General features: G+C 33.0%; 1 protein-coding gene across 15 annotated transcripts in view; it reads left to right on the top strand.

Annotated features, from left to right (window-relative positions):
- LOC129799384 (protein lap4-like) overlaps positions 1–16,095 on the top strand; it is a 148,185-nt gene that overhangs the window by 82,337 nt on the left and 49,753 nt on the right. For 12 of the 15 annotated variants that reach the window (XM_055843220.1, XM_055843219.1, XM_055843214.1 and 9 more), the window contains exons 10-13: positions 4,492–5,234; positions 9,390–9,576; positions 9,646–9,869; positions 10,895–11,176. In XM_055843220.1, the coding sequence (XP_055699195.1) occupies positions 4,492–5,234; positions 9,390–9,576; positions 9,646–9,869; positions 10,895–11,176 (1,436 nt within the window). The remainder of the gene's footprint in view (positions 1–4,491; positions 5,235–9,389; positions 9,577–9,645; positions 9,870–10,894; positions 11,177–16,095) is intronic. The other 3 variants (XM_055843217.1, XM_055843216.1, XM_055843215.1) reach the window with 1 other exon arrangement.

Raw genomic sequence — 16,095 nt, 5'->3', positions numbered from 1 at the left:
ACAGATAGATTTCAATTAATGTAAATACCCAAAAAAAACTTTTTTCCCCGAGTCATGACATTACCCTAAAGACGCGAAAGAGTTAAGTTAACAAAATAAATCAAGCTCTTTTTGAGTAGTTAAGCAAAAACCCTAAATTGTAAACTGTTTTAATTTTGGGGATATTACATGAAATTCATACAAAGACATGAAATTTACACTAAAAATGGTTGCATTTTTCATGAGTTAATGTCAGCTCCTTGCGAAAAGTATGATACAATCTTCCGAAGACCGATATAAAAGTGAATATGAAACATATTTCTTCATTTGAGCTCAAATCGTTCAGAATACAACTATTCTAGCAATATCTCAGAAGAAGTACTTTCAATGCTTGTGTAATAATTTTCCCGGTTATGAATAAAAATTCTGGTGAATGATGTCAGACTTTTTTTTGAAAATTCAATTTATTTAAACGGTAATTTGTCCATATAAGAAAATCAGGCGTGTCTGTAATTTCTTATAGTACTGTGTTAGTAGGAGGAGGCAATAAATAAATAATCTTCTTCTACCTGATTTCTTCGAGACAAATTTATGATTTCCTTCTTCAATTTATAACCCATTAATATTTATATAGAAGAAAAGTAAACTAACAATTTTGCTGTAATTGGTGGTAGTGTTTTTTTTTTGCATCCCGATAAGTAAAATATATTGATGAATAATATCGAAGAGAAGATTAACTTAGGTAGAATGAATAATATATGAGATTAGATCGAGAGTTAAAGAAGAGGAACTCAAAAGACGGAAGACATGGGCAATTGAGATGATGATCGTGCTGGTGGAGTTAGTTTCAAGAACTTGGGGAATGTGGAATTGAAAAGATATTGGTGGAATGAATTGAGCCACTTTGTCTCAAATACCTCCAATATTCTGTGCTCACATTTCAATAGCTGAATTACTCATATTTTATACAATTTTTTTTCTCCATTGTGGCCACGTCTAAAGGTGTATATGAAAATTGGTATGGAAAAAGGTACAACATTATGATAAAGTTTCACAAAAGTGTGTTGGAAGAGTGAGAAAATTTTTTAATGTGTGTCGCGCATACACTTGTGGGCAAAAGCTGCGCCAAGTTTTATCGCAATTCAACTATATCAGTCTCAACTTGCACTTCAGTTCCAATTCTCCCTTTGGGTGATAAACATTAAAAATACCTCTAGAAACTGATATTGTACGTTTGCCTTTCTGCCAAACTCTGGGATCTTTTTATTTTCTGCCACAGAGGACATTAAACCCATCGTGGGATTTACGGAACAACTTAACCGAAAATCTATTTGTGGATTTTTGCACGAAGCAGTGAACTGGAAGAGATTTTCTCTTCTAGAGAAGTGTCTCAGATTAATTTTTTTGGGCGGGATTTTCACCATTAACTTGCCAAATCTATCTTTGGCACTGATAATAGCGCTGCGTAATTTCGTTAAATGTTCAAAGAAACTTAAACTGGAAGAAAACTATTTGAAGTTGTTGAGTGAGAAGAAAAACAACAAATTTGCTAATTGATGTAGTTATTTTTTTCATCTTCACATTTTATTGTGACGAATCTGACACGTTGAAGTTAATTGAGTGATTTCATTCGATATATATATAGTGCTCTTGGAAAAAAAATCCACAATCAAATGCGTGTAGAATGAAATTCCAGTTGAGAGTGTTGAGACAGCTTTATCATTTAGTAAATATCGAAAATATGACACACTGAGCAGATAAAGTGGAAAAAGGGATTCATCATTTTCCCTTTTGGAAAAATTTATTCACAAACTCCCAATAAAATACCTGTTCGACGAAAGAGTTTGAGAACGAAGAATTCACACCTTATCTTATCAATTTTGGAATACCTTATCGGCGACGTAATGTGGTGATAAGGTGGCAATTAAAGCGTACAAAATACGCTTAGAGTGATTCGCTAAAGAAGGGCACCCAGCAAATGTTGTGACTTGGGCGTTGCTTTGGTGAGACAGAGAGAAAGAGAGGGAAAATAGTGAAGCAGCACTCAACAAAACTAAACCTGTGGCCCTCAATGAATAGGTTGCACAAAGTGAAAATTAGGCCATCGAAGAGAGAGCGATGTTTAGTGTGAAGTTGAAGGTGAAAGAGGGACGCAATTCCCTGCCCAGATCATCTGGAAAGAATCAGAGAGTTGTTAGGAGGACTTCACAGGGCAGTACAAGTGGTAGAAGTTCGATCTTATCGAACAGAAGCAATGGCGAAAGAAAAGAGAAGAGGGTTAGGATCATAACGCATCGAGAGAAAGATCGTGATTTTATTGATTTGGGTAAATTATAAAGAAAATGTTGAGGGGACTGTAAATCTAAGGATATTTTATAGAGCATACATATTTAATTTTAAATGAAAAACAATATTTAGGGCAATAAAACATCGTTTATTCTATAGAGAAGAAAATATAGCGGAGACAAAAACCAATTTAAAACGTTAAACAAAGACAAATACCAATCAAAAGCGTTCAAGGAAATCACACTGCAGAGTTCAGGAAGTTATTGCACTGAGAAAAAAACGGGGGTGCCATTAACTTTTTTCCTAATAACTTTAACACTTTTTAGGTGTAAAAATATATGAACATTTTTCATGGTAAAATCAACATGAAAACAGCGTAACTAACCCATAATACACCTAAAAAGGGTAATATTTACACCGATTGCGGATCAATATTGCAGAGTAAAATTAACATTTCCGGAATGTTATTTTAACTTTTTCGGATTTCTCTCAGTGTGGAAATCAATTTTATGCACTTTTTGCATTCTATACTTCGTACAAATTAAATGACTTCTAAATCTTTCAAAAACAAAAATAATTCATTTTGTGGTGTGTGTGTCTTTGCTAACTATGAAAATGTTTATTGTAGGGTAAATGTCCTAATTCAAAACCATTTCCAGACGCTTTAACTTTGACAGAAGTTTCAACACATTAAGTTCATATTTTTTTTGAAGAGAATTACATAAATTTGCTCCTTGACTCTTCTAGAATGTTACTGTTTAGTGAAAATTCTTTAGATATAATTTGAAAAATTCTTTAATACAAGAAAAATACTCGAGCGTAAAATGCTTCTATTGGAGACAAGGGAAAGTTTCTAATTGGAGACAAACAGTGTGAGTGAAACCGCGACGAAAGGCTTCCAAAACCTTGTTGAGTTGCTCCTGAGTGCAGGATTTGTTTTTATTCCTGGTCTTTTCTCCTTTCCCATCTAAAAAATAAGAAAATCTCTCCAAAAAACAAAATCATATTTTCGGGGTTTCCTATTGAAGCATTTGCAGATACTTCAGAAAACCCTTTTTGTTCACAAAATAGGTAATTATTTCATTTGAAAACTTCATGTACCGTTAACAATGAAGATTAGCAGTTAATTTAAACTAAAAAGCCAGAAATATGACATAAATGTTAAACGTAACGAATAAACAACTTATTGTGTTTTTCATTGGAAAACATGGTCGATCGATGAAAAATTCGATGGTGAAAAGGTACACTTTTAATTTTTCTGAGGAATTAAAAAATTAAAATTTGTAAATATGAATGGATTTTCGCTTTATTTGGAGCAAAATTAACTGAATAATGAAACTGTGGTATAGAAAATATATAAATATAATAATTTAGTACTGTATTTATCATTAAAACAATGACGTTTCCATTTGGAGTAGCGAAGAATTTCTATTTGGAGCAGGTTTTGAATTAGTTTAATTTACCCTATATAGGAATATATATTTTATCCAATTTTATTTGGAAAACGTAAAATCTATTAGGAAAAGTTTCAAATTCATGAACATCTAATTTAAATTAAAAAAAATCTAATTTTAATTTTACGCATTGACGGACCTAAAGAGTAAATAAAATATTTCACAACAATTTTTTGTTTATGTGCCTGATGTTTCGTGTATCCTTAAAATCTTAATAAAAAATCTAATAGAAAATCTTGTTTATGGTTGATCTCTATCAACTTACGTACGCTCGAGGGAATTATTAAAATTGAAAACAAATGGAAAAAACGCAATAATCATGCCAAGTTCACTGCACAGAGAAATGACTAATTAATTTGTTCTTGATTGATAATGTGGGCTAAAGTATTTGCATTTTATTGCAATTGTTTATTCTCTAAAACATCTTTGAGATTCATTGTCCCTTCAGAATGTTACAAATGGCGAATATTATCTTTTACTTTTTCTTTCATTTGTAATCTAATGAGATCATGAAGGTTACAAAAGTGCCACATATGACACTGATATTTGAGATCTAACTCCATGTTACACCCACTCAATTGAGCTGTAACAATTCGACAAGAGAAAAATAAGAAATATTTTTGAAAAAAAAAAAAATGTATGAAAAACAGAAAAAATACTTAAAGTCTTGTCAACAGAATGTTGGTCTCTATTAATTGCGCCTGCCTTGGCGCACGACGCTAATTTAGAATATGGAAGAATTGAGAGATGGTTTCTTTTTGATGTTTTACAGATGCCGCAGATGGGATCACGGAATTGCGTGAGGAGCGCTATGAAATTCATATTGAGCGCACGTCAGCGGGATTGGGATTGAGTATAGCCGGTGGGAAGGGTTCAACACCATTCAAGGGGGATGATGAGGGAATTTTCATATCACGCGTAACTGAGGGTGGACCAGCTGATTTGGCTGGTCTTCGTGTTGGTGACAAAGTGCTCAAAGTCAATGGGGTTTCGGTGGAATTAGCCGATCACTATGAGGCTGTTGAGATTCTCAAAGCATGTGGCTCAGTTTTGGTTTTACTTGTGACCAGGGAAGTCACCCGATTAGTAGGGCATCCAGTGTTCAGTGAAGATGGTTCAGTGTCTCAGATCTCCATTGACAATCGCACGTTGGAGCAGCAACAGATGGATATGCAGCAACATCAAAAATTTATCCCACCACCCATTCAGATTAATCCACAGCAGCAACAGAATCCCGGTGTTGTTCCTCAAGGTGTTGTAACGTCACCTCCCCTTTTGACCGCAACGCCCAATGGGGTGCTCGAGAATGGAGGTCGAGATGTGGTGCACAAAATCACTCTCCATACTACTTTTATTAGGGATCAGATTGGTCAAGGGTTGGGCTTTAGTATTGCAGGCGGGAGGGGGTCTCCGCCGTATAAGGATGGTTCCGATGGAATATACATATCCAGAATCACAGAAGGTGGACTAGCGCACAAAGATGGAAAGATCATGATTGGTGATCGAGTATTAGCGGTAAGTGTGAGATATATTTAAACTTGTCAAATTTTAAAATCTATTCCAGGGGTAGTTATTAGAGTTTCTGGGTGGGACACGCCCAGAAATATTTTTAAGTCACGCCTTTTTAACTCTTTCGTCTCCTTTGGTACTCTGGGTACCCATGGAAAAAAATAATTTTTTGGTTTATTTACAAACGATAAAAATCCGATTCTTGTGGATGATTACAAACTATAAGAATGTCCAAATCTAGGATATTTTTTGCAGGATCCTAATTATCTCCTGAGCTTAGATATTTTTGGTCAAAAATCGTGAATTTTAGATTTTCTGCTTCCTTGCAGATATTGTGACTTTTTTCATAGGGTAAGTGTGCTAAATTTCGGCATAGTTGCTTGCAAGTGCTAAAGCGTTAGGTTTAAAATGTAATATATTATAATACAAATTGAATTTTTTTGTTACTTCTTTTTAAGGAGTGTTGCTTGGAACCTTGTAGACAATTTATCGTCTTTATTGCCTTTAAAATCAGTCCTAATGCATTTTAATATGAATAAAAATGTAGACATAACTTTTGTAGCCTATTTCGGCCACCTTGGTAACCACCACACATAGTTCTGTGTCCTTCCGAAATTCTTGCAAAGACTTTTTCACATCATCTCGATCGTAGAATGGACATTTTTTGCTATCCTTTTTCATTATTTATTCTCTAGAGTTTGCAAAAACTAAAAATTCATGGAATTTTGAGGAGTAAAAGAGGTGGCCGAAATTTCAAGCTGGCCGAAATTCGGTACACTTACCCTATTTCTAGACCAGAATAAGGAAAAACCTCTCGGGGCCAATAAGTATAATAACTAACATAATAATATAATAATTACAGATAACATAAATTGGAAAGCAATTTTTTCTTAAATTTTTTTTAAAAAACTTGTTCAAACTTTATGGGTACTCTCGTCCCCAAAAATCTAGAGGTCAAATGTAAGGTTATCCCGCCAATGCCCGCCATTTGCTTTTTGACACCAACCTTGTAAGAAAATTCCAAGCGGGGGCGACATTTTTGCCAATATGGCCGATAATTTTAACATTTGGCATTGCGGGAGATTGCTTTCAGGGAAGTTTTTCCTATTCTTCCAGATTTTGGTGAATTCTGATTGTCTAGGAAGTGTTTTTTTTGGCTCTTGAGAAAGCTTAATGTGTCTACAATAACATCGTGTTGAAAGAAATGTGTTTTAAAGTGTTATTGTGTGAAATATTTTGAGGAATCTGTTGGCAAGCAGGAACTTGGTGTCCTCTTGGCCACTTCCTGGACATCCCGCAAGATACTGGTCAATAATTCTTCTTGTTTTAGTGATCAACATTGTAAAGAAGTTCTTTGACACGCAAAAATAATTCACAAAATTGATATTATTGGCTTTTGAAAAATTCAAGTTTGTCTCCTTTTCGTTCTTTTGGGGACGAGAGTACTCATGAGTTTTCCCATTTCTCAGAGAGGGGAAAAATTCTTTCTCTACAAAACTATCATAATTGACCACTAAGACTAACAATAAAGTGGGTTTTACTGAAATTCGTTCGGTGGATATGTTATGGTCCGGAAAGAGCTAAAGTTTCTGTTTGTAATCACCATCCTCTTAATTCAAGAACTTCTTTCTCTTCGTGATGATTCAATTCAAAACGAAGATAAATAATTTAAGTTTTCTAAGATATTGTGGATAGGGAATTTAATTGTTTGTAGATCAGAGAACTTTTGACCACGCCCACAATTTATTTTGTGGGAGTAGCTTCACGTATAAGGACGAGGCAACATTAAACATCAAAAATTCAAATATTGCTAATATAAAAAACCCAAGGGGGAGATATTAGGGACGGAAGTAGTGTACAGGTGAAAACGAAGCGTTTGGAAGTATTTGGAAGTGGGAATGCTCAAATATAAAGGTTTGTTTGTCTAATTATGTATTTTTCAGACTTCGTGAATTCGTAAAAGAAATTCGTGGGTTTTTTTTCTCGAATATCGTTAAGGGGTGTCCCATAGGTCACCTCCACGATTTTTGTTCACCTTATTGGATATAACTGGAAAAGTTTTGTTGTATTACATATCTCCAATGACAAAAGTATTCTTCGAAAAAGTTGATTTATGCTTTTAAGAACTTTTACCAAATGAAGGACGAAAAGATGCGTTTGTAATATTTTATATTAATTTTGGGAAGGTCTAATAACAATAAAAAAAATGGTAAAAAGTTGGAAAACAATAATTATATGTATCGTATTACGCTATTTAGAAAAACTTGGATGTGTTTAAAAGCTCGTTACATGGGTGCCACATTCTTTTACTAAATGGAATAAGGGTAACTTTATGAATGTTGCCATTTTTCTCTTGATAAGGTACCAGCGATCGTCAGTATTCCTCGGATCGAAAGGCTATCCCGCGTATCGGAATCCCGAAATAATATGTATTCTTTTTATTTATATCGACAACAAAAATGGAAAATAAATTATTTTTTGCGAACAAGTGCGTTCTGTTTCACTTGTTCCTCGGATCGGCAAACTTGTGTTTGTGGAAAATTGCGCTCAGAAAGAACTATTTACCAGTGAGAATTTCATTAAGTTGGACAATTTTGTAAGTTTTCTTGTGAATATACAGAACACACTGAAGCCTAATAGAGTGATTTGGATGCCAAGAAAGTAGAAGAATCCTCAAGAAAAAAAACCTCTGCCGATCCGTGGAATACACTGCATCTTTGCATTTAAATTTAAACCGATATATTAGTAATTTCTACTATACTATACTATACTATACTATTTGGTAATTTAGAGAAATTACCAAATAGTATTTTGGGTCTCATATTTTCAGCTAAATATAGAGCTTGTCTCTTAACATTCCGATCTGTGGTACACTTCCCTTATATTGCGATGAAGAATCTTTTCTGGATCGATTATCGACTAGTGATGAGAAATTGATATATTATAGCAATAGCGAGAAAGATCCAGAAAAAATAGCCAAGCTTGTTGCAAAAATTGGTTAGTAAATCATAAAAAAACCGTTTCTTTTAATTTTAAAGGATTTTGGAACTAGAGTGAGAAGCAAGCTTAGTAAAAAGTTAAGATACCTGTGAAGTGCTGAATTAGTTGTCGCACTAGTACTTTTAGACTCTGCAAACTTTTCAGCACAGTTTCAATAATTACAAACGAAATTATGTTTTTTTAAGAGACTCTATTTTCTAAAAGTAGCTTCACTCGTTTCTTAGGAAAATTCAAAATATGTTTATACCCTTTCATCTTGCGCTAGAAAATCAAAATATAAGAAAAATTTTAAAAATATGTATAAAAATTATTTCTTGAGATTTTTTAAAAGTTTTCCTAATTATATTGTTCATCAGATTAAATAAATTACTGATTTCTAAGTATGAGAACTATGAGAAGTGTATGAAGTGCAAGAAGTGCTGGAAGTATTACCACATTTTCGAAAGTGTAGCGAAATTTTGGAAGTGCGAAGGACTATTCCATACAAATTGTGGAAGTGCCTAGAAGTGGTGTACACATTTTCATCCAAATATCTCCCAATTGAAAAAAAAAACCACAACTTCTGAAAAGGCCGGGACTTTGGAGTACATCTAGAATAAACTTATTGAACTAAATTTAGTACCTAACCTTGAAAAACGTATCGGAATCCAGTAAAACTTTCCTGAAGAAGAATAAGTGATTGTATCTTCAGATTTTCCTAAGCTCCGTTAAAAATAACTGTGAAAAACTCATTGACTTATTGACTTATAGATGGATGAAATATATGGGCGTGACTTCTGAGGGGGCGTAATATCATAATTTAACACTTTTTTTTAATTCTAAAAACAATTTTTTTTCTCTGAGTGAAAAGGTACACTTTTAATTTTCCTGAGAAATTAACAAATTAAAATTTGTGAATACGAATGGATTTTCGCTTTATTTGGAGCAATGGAGCAAAATTAACTAAACAATGAAACTGAGGTATAAAAAATATATAAATATAGCAATTTAGTACTGTATTTATCATGAAAACAGTGAAGTTTCCATTTGGAGTAGCGAAAAATTTCCATTTGAAGCAGGTTTTGAATTAGCTTAATTTACCCTATACATTCTGAAAGAGAATTCCTCTTGAAGGACATTTAGACTTGATATTGAGAATTGTCTTATAATTTTTATTTCAAGATTAACGGAGTTGATATGACTTCGGCACATCACGACTATGCTGTCCAGCTCCTAACGGATACCCAGAGATTTGTTCGGTTGGTGATACAGCGAGAAGTTAAGGGTCCTCTGGAGCCCCCACAGAGCCCCAGAAGTCCCTCGATTCTCAAAGGTTTGAGTCCGACGGGATATATGGCCAATCGACCAAGTAAATCAACGGGGGATTTTTTAAGTAATTCTTCTTAAGTTCTAACACTTTTTCCTTTTCTCTTTGCAGCCTACTCGGGATACAGGCGGTCAATTGATGGGTCTGAGAGTATCAAAACAGCAGCTCAGACACATGCAGCGCCTGCAACTGTGCCAGGGGCTACTGTTCCGCCAAAAACCAATGGTTTTGAAACGGTTCCAGCCCCACAGCCGGCTCCACGTCGTCTTGGATCACAGAGTGGTGTGACAAATGGGGCACAGAATGGCCCTCAGTCAGCCGATGAAGAACCACAGGTAAGTTGTGTGTTTGTTTTGTTTTTGTGGATTGTGTCACTTGTAGAAAAAAAAATTCTTGAGCGAGGGATGGTGTGGGAGTTTCTTTATTTCTGGGGGATATTTGAGATGAATTTTTTTTTGTGTAATCTGAAATTGGAGATTTGCCAACGCATGAAAAAAAATATGGAGATAATTTTCAGCAATAACATCGTCAAGGTAAGTGATTTTTTTTTTCAAATAAGCGGGGGTGAATTGAAAATTTCAGATTACGCCAAAATTCACTTCTGCATATTACTTTTACCTATATGAAGAAGAATCAACAAATCGACAGAAAATGATTACTTGAAGAAAAAAAATTAAATATATTATTAACATGTCAAAATTGACCGAAAATAAATTAATTTGACTAACACATTTTAGTAATTTGCATGCCATGAAATTTACCAAAGAAATCTTTTAATCACCTAATAGATTAATGTTATTTTAACTTAGTTTTCCTACTAATAAATTCCTTCCTTCTTGCGATTGATATTAATTGTTTTCCATATTTTTTTTATATGTTCTTTTTTATAATTATTCAATTGGAATGTGAATATGTCTGTTTTTTTTGCGCTGTTTTAAATAATTTATTTGATTGCTGCACGAGATATGTTTAAATTTTTTTGTCGTGTCTTTGAGTAGTTTGAAAGAAATGTGCAGTTTTTTTTCTGTTAAACTAAAGATTATTTCAAAAGATTTTTTCTTTTTTAAAAAGGATGAAATATGGAAAATAAAATATATGTGAGAAACATAAAACAAACAGTTCCAGAAGAGAGATAGAGAAAGAGAGAGAGAAGAAAGAGAAAATAAAGATTACATATTGAGGAAGATCGCGAAAAGATCACCGTGGATCACAAAAATAGTATAGAGATCACAAGAAGAGAGATTACCCAAGAAAAAAAATGACACCTTTAGAAAATTCAGAACAAAATCCCGTAGAGTTCATCAATCACATTTTTTAATACTTTTGTTCGCTATCCCCTCCTCATTTCTCTACCGTTTAGGTGCCACATACACCACGTCCACTGACCAGTGATGATTTTCAAGCAATGATCCCAGCCCATTTTATCAGTGGAGGCGCCCAGCCCCATGTTGATGTTAGGGAAAGTGAACATGGGCCAACGGTGACGGTGACAGTGAACAAGGGTATCCCAGATATGCCAATGCTACCGCCGGCACCCACAGAGTTGGGCAAAGTCACTGAAACTATTACAAAGTCAACATTCACGGAGACTGTTATGACACGGGTCACAGACAATCGTTTAGCTGAGCCACTCATCAGTGAGGTGATTATTTGATGACCTACAACAGAAATCACTAAGTACTTTTGTGTTTCAGCGAAAGGAAGAGACATTGGTTTTTATGCGCCAAAAACAAAGGATAAATTGATGATGCTCAAGGAAAGGGGTGTTCAAAATTTGTCTAATACGGAAATCAAAAATTGCCTTTAAAAATGAAATTAAAAAAAAAATAGCAATATTTCTTTTTAAACGTAGCAGTTGTATTACTAAAGGTTCTAGTCAAGTTATTAGGAGATAATCATCGAAAATGCCATATTTTTTCCTTCATTTTTTTCTAGATGGAACTGAGCTTTGTTTTATTAGAATCGGTGATCGATACAAATACGCAATTTTACAAAGTGTTTACAAAACAATAGTAATTGTGCGTACCCTCTGAATTTTGCCTAGCGCACAATAACTTTTGTTTTGTAGACATGTTTTCAAAATTGACTGTGAGAGTGAGTGAGATGACTAGATCTAGGTCTCACTCACTCTCATAGGAGTGTCAAAAACATGCTTACAGAACAAAAGTTATTGTGCGTTGGGCATTATGACCAGCACACAATAACTTTTATTTGTGTATATATATTTTTAAAATTTGTCTGTGAGAGTGAGCGAGCGAGATGACTAGGTCTAGATTTCATTCACTCTCTCTACAATGTTAACAACACGTTTACGAAACAAAAGTTATTGTGCGTCGGGCATTATGCAGAGCACACAATAACTTTTATTTGTAAACATGTTTTCAAAATTTTCTATGAGATAGAGAGAGATGACTAGATCTAGATCTGATTCACTCTCATTGAAATGTCAAAATCATGTTTACAAAACAAAAGTTATTGTGCCTTGGGCATTATGCATAATGTCCAGGGCACAATTCCTTTTGTTTTGTAAACATGATTTCAAAATTTCCTATGAGAGTGAGCGAGATAACTAGATTTACATTTCATTCCCTCTCACTGAAATGTCAAAAACATGTTTACAAAACAAACGTTATTGTGCGCTGGGCATAACACACGATAACTTTTATTTTGTTAGCAGGTTTTTGACATTTCAATGAGAATGACTGAAATGTAAATCTAGTTATCTCGCTCACTCTCATAGGAAATTTTGATATGATGTTTACAAAACAAAAGGAATTGTGCCCTGGACATTATGCCTACGCACATTAACCTTTGTTTTGCGAACATGTTTACGAAATTGCCTATGAGAGTAAACGTTTTGACTGGATTGAGGTCTCTTTCACTCTCATTGAAATGTCAAAAACACACAAGTCAATATTTATTGTATGCAAGGCATAATATTTTTCAAAATACAGTAGAGTTTCTCAAATTTGAACTCCTCAAATTTGAACGCCGGTTGAATTCAAAATGTAATATTTGAGGTTATGCGAGGAATGTTTTACGTGGAGTCTGAATTAGAATTATTTTTCTCTGGTGTTTCCGCAACAAATTCCATTTATTTCACAATAAATTACATTGATATCTCTAAAGTTATTTTCCTTAATTTAGGGAAAGTGCATTTCTCATCAATTCCGATACGTTTTTGAAAATATTGTTCAAATTTGTGGAGTAGGGAATGCCATTCTATACCCCTCAAATGTTCAAATTTGAGGAACTCTACTGTAATGTTTTTGCGAAATGTTCTTCGATAACAATAATTTTACACTATTTAAAATTTGTTAATTAGACTTTTTAAAATACCCTAATTGTATGAAAAATCATTTTTATTTGCATGGTTTATGAAAAAAAATTCTTTTAAGTTTTCGATTCGGAATCTCTATTAGTGTTATGTAAATTTTGTTCTTTTGTTGTGAATTTTCAAATTCAAAATCAAACAGATTTACGCCTAGTCCCGGGATTATGCACATTTTCGGGACCGAAAAAAAAAACGCGCGAAATGGCATTATGAATCGAGAAAATTTGCATAAACACAGGGGATTTCTTTTGAATAAATCGGCCGTAGAACGAATTTCGCGCGGAGTAAAAGTAGTTAGAGCAAAAAGATTCAACTTTTTAATAGAAATGCATTGAGAAACAGTATACTTTTTGGCTAGATTTCTTCAATAAATGGTTAGAATATTTAAAAATTTTACCTTAATAAAAGAAATTAGAGTTTTATTCTGCAAAAGAAGCACAGTGTTTTCAAATTTCCTGCGTTACAACATAGTATACATTCAGGCGTATTTCAAAAATAATGTCTTAAATTGGCTCCCAATGATAAGCAAACTTGCATAATTGTACAGTGCTGTCTCTCTATATGCACACTCTCTATATGCACAGCTTTTGTGTCGGTTGCATTCAAAATCAATTTGTTTACATTTTGACAAAGTAATAAAGACAATTATTTTCTTGGTAACTAATTTTTCTTGTTTTTAATTTTCTTAATTTTATTTTTTCTGTCTCATATTATATTTAAAATAACACGGGAAATTCTAGAACAATAAAAAAATGATAATTTATTAAAAGAAAGAAAAAAAACCGTTGGGAATTTAAAAAAAAAGTTGTGCATATTCAGAGAGAGAACTGTCAAAAAAGTACCCAAACTGTGCATATAGCGAGACAGCACTGTATGTGCATAATTCCGTCAGGTGCATAATGCCGGGACTGAGTGTATATTAATTTCGATTCATTCAGTTTTATTTTTGTCGTATTTTCTATCATTCTTTCTGAATTATTTTGTTTTAAAATTTATAATAAGAAAAATATTGCTGACACAACATTCCATGAAGGAACTAGGCCTTCCCGCAAGGATTTCTAGACATGCATTATTACTATTTCTTATACGGGATGAGGCTGCCAGTCCCATATCTCATGTCCTGTGGAATCAAATGCAATGAAGCTCACTGGATGCAGTTTGAAGACCTTTAACGCCAGAAAAATTCCTGGTGACCTAAAGGGGATTTGAACCCGGGACACTTGCATCATAGAGCGAGTGCTCTACGATTTGACCCATTGAGTGGCTGTTTTCAAATTTAGCGTGTAAAAATTTGGGGCTATTTCGACGACTCAGAATATAAGTCGAACAACTTGATTTTTTACAAAATTCGTTTTATTCGCTTTTTGGATACTTCTGTATACCCTTTATCTTCCCTTTGAATATTATACCTGGGAGATAATTATTTTCAAAGTTATAGAGATTTTAAATCTGAAAAATCCTATACTCTGCATGTAAAACCTCAGCTTCAAATCCCTCTCCTGTGAAATTTGCCTACTGTGAGTTATTCGTTTCTTATTCTGAGCGATCGATTTGCTCCAAATTTTAAAAAATCAGATTTTTTCAGTTATTTCTATGAAAATTGCTATTTATGCGGTTTTTATTAAAGATTTACCGAAATTTAATGTTCAAAAATTTGTTGCACTTCTTTTTTTTTACAAAATTTGTAAATAGAATTTAAACAAGACAAGTATGTAACAAGAACAAATTTATTTGTCAAAAAAAATCGGAATCTCTTAATTTTTTAGTCCTTGCTCAATAATATCAAAATTTACTAAAAAAAAACAAAAAAAAATAGAATTTGTTAATACTTCACGAGATCATGATAATTCTGATAATTGTCTTGATTTGATAATAACTAATAAATTTTCTTTTTCTGTTTCTTGATTTTTTTCAATGTTAAAATATGCAATTTATAAATAATATAATTTAAATGATTGAAAAAAATTTAAGCTTTGTACGCAAGTAGGTGGAGGCGGGGTTTCTTTGAGCTGTGGAGCTACATTGATGAACGATTTTTCGTTTTTTTAAGGATGCTGGGTTTTAATATGTTGGATAGACAAAACAATTGTAGATCTAAATAAAATAATAAAAGGACCGCCAGCTTTCTTTAGAAATAGGCGAAAAATTCGTATATCATTCGTATATTAGTACAATATTAAGCATTTTTTTATATCGTCGAACATAATTTTGAACACCTCTTTATCTCAATTCTTTATACATACCACAAAATTAATTCTACAGTGATTCAAAAGTAGTTGAAAAATTGGCCAAAGGTTTTTATATTGGCGAAAGAATTTGCTATTTCCGTGTTTATTTTCTAATCAAATTCATTGGGGGAGATGAAGTCATTCTTTAAATCATCCTGAAAACCAAAAAAAAAATGGAGCACATTTTTGCATTGTGTTTTTTATCAATATTTTTTATCACTGCATTTTTTTCACCACACACATTCACCTGACACACAATTTCTTGAAAACTCACTCATATTATTTAAACTTTTGACACACGACACTATTTAGTAGTTGGTTCATTAGAAATGTTCTATTTAACAGAATTTTAGTCTTAGTCTTTGTTGATATATTTGACGAAAATGTCACAGACAAGCATGAGTTTTTTAGATGATGTTTTTTGTAAATTTTGTTTTTGCAGTAGACAATGTAGAAGTTGTTGGGGGAATCTTGTCAGTTTTATTTGCTATTCGTGGGCAAATTTATTAATAAATTTGTGCATTGTTTAAAAAACAAAATGTTGCCGTACATTAATTTTAGATGAAGAGTGACAGAGACAGAAATTGATAAAACATGACATCATTCGAGTAAATGTGGTTAAAGTATAATTTTTTTTTGTCTACTGAAAGGAAAGGCCATACAATTATTTCATTTTGAGTTTGGCATGAATAACAAAATCAAATAAATTTCATTGAATTAATTTGCCTGTCAATGAGAAAAGGGTTATCCCTCTATTTGTATACAAAATTCACCAAAATGTGGGTGAAATCCTTTTCCATTTTGGCTGCCAAAAGGTCAAAGGGGTTTGCAAATAATGAAATACAGTAAATAGAATTAATGAAAAAAATACACATTTATCAGTGCAAACGAAAATCTTATCATTTCTATTTATCATCATCATAAAATAATTTTCTCATTCACTCAATGTGTGTGTGTGTTTTATTTATTTCGATTTATTCATCATTTTCTTGGTATTTG

The sequence above is a fragment of the Phlebotomus papatasi genome, chromosome 1, assembly GCF_024763615.1.
Source record: "Phlebotomus papatasi isolate M1 chromosome 1, Ppap_2.1, whole genome shotgun sequence".
NCBI lineage: Eukaryota > Metazoa > Arthropoda > Insecta > Diptera > Psychodidae > Phlebotomus > Phlebotomus papatasi.
This window is presented reverse-complemented; position numbering and strand designations above follow the sequence as displayed.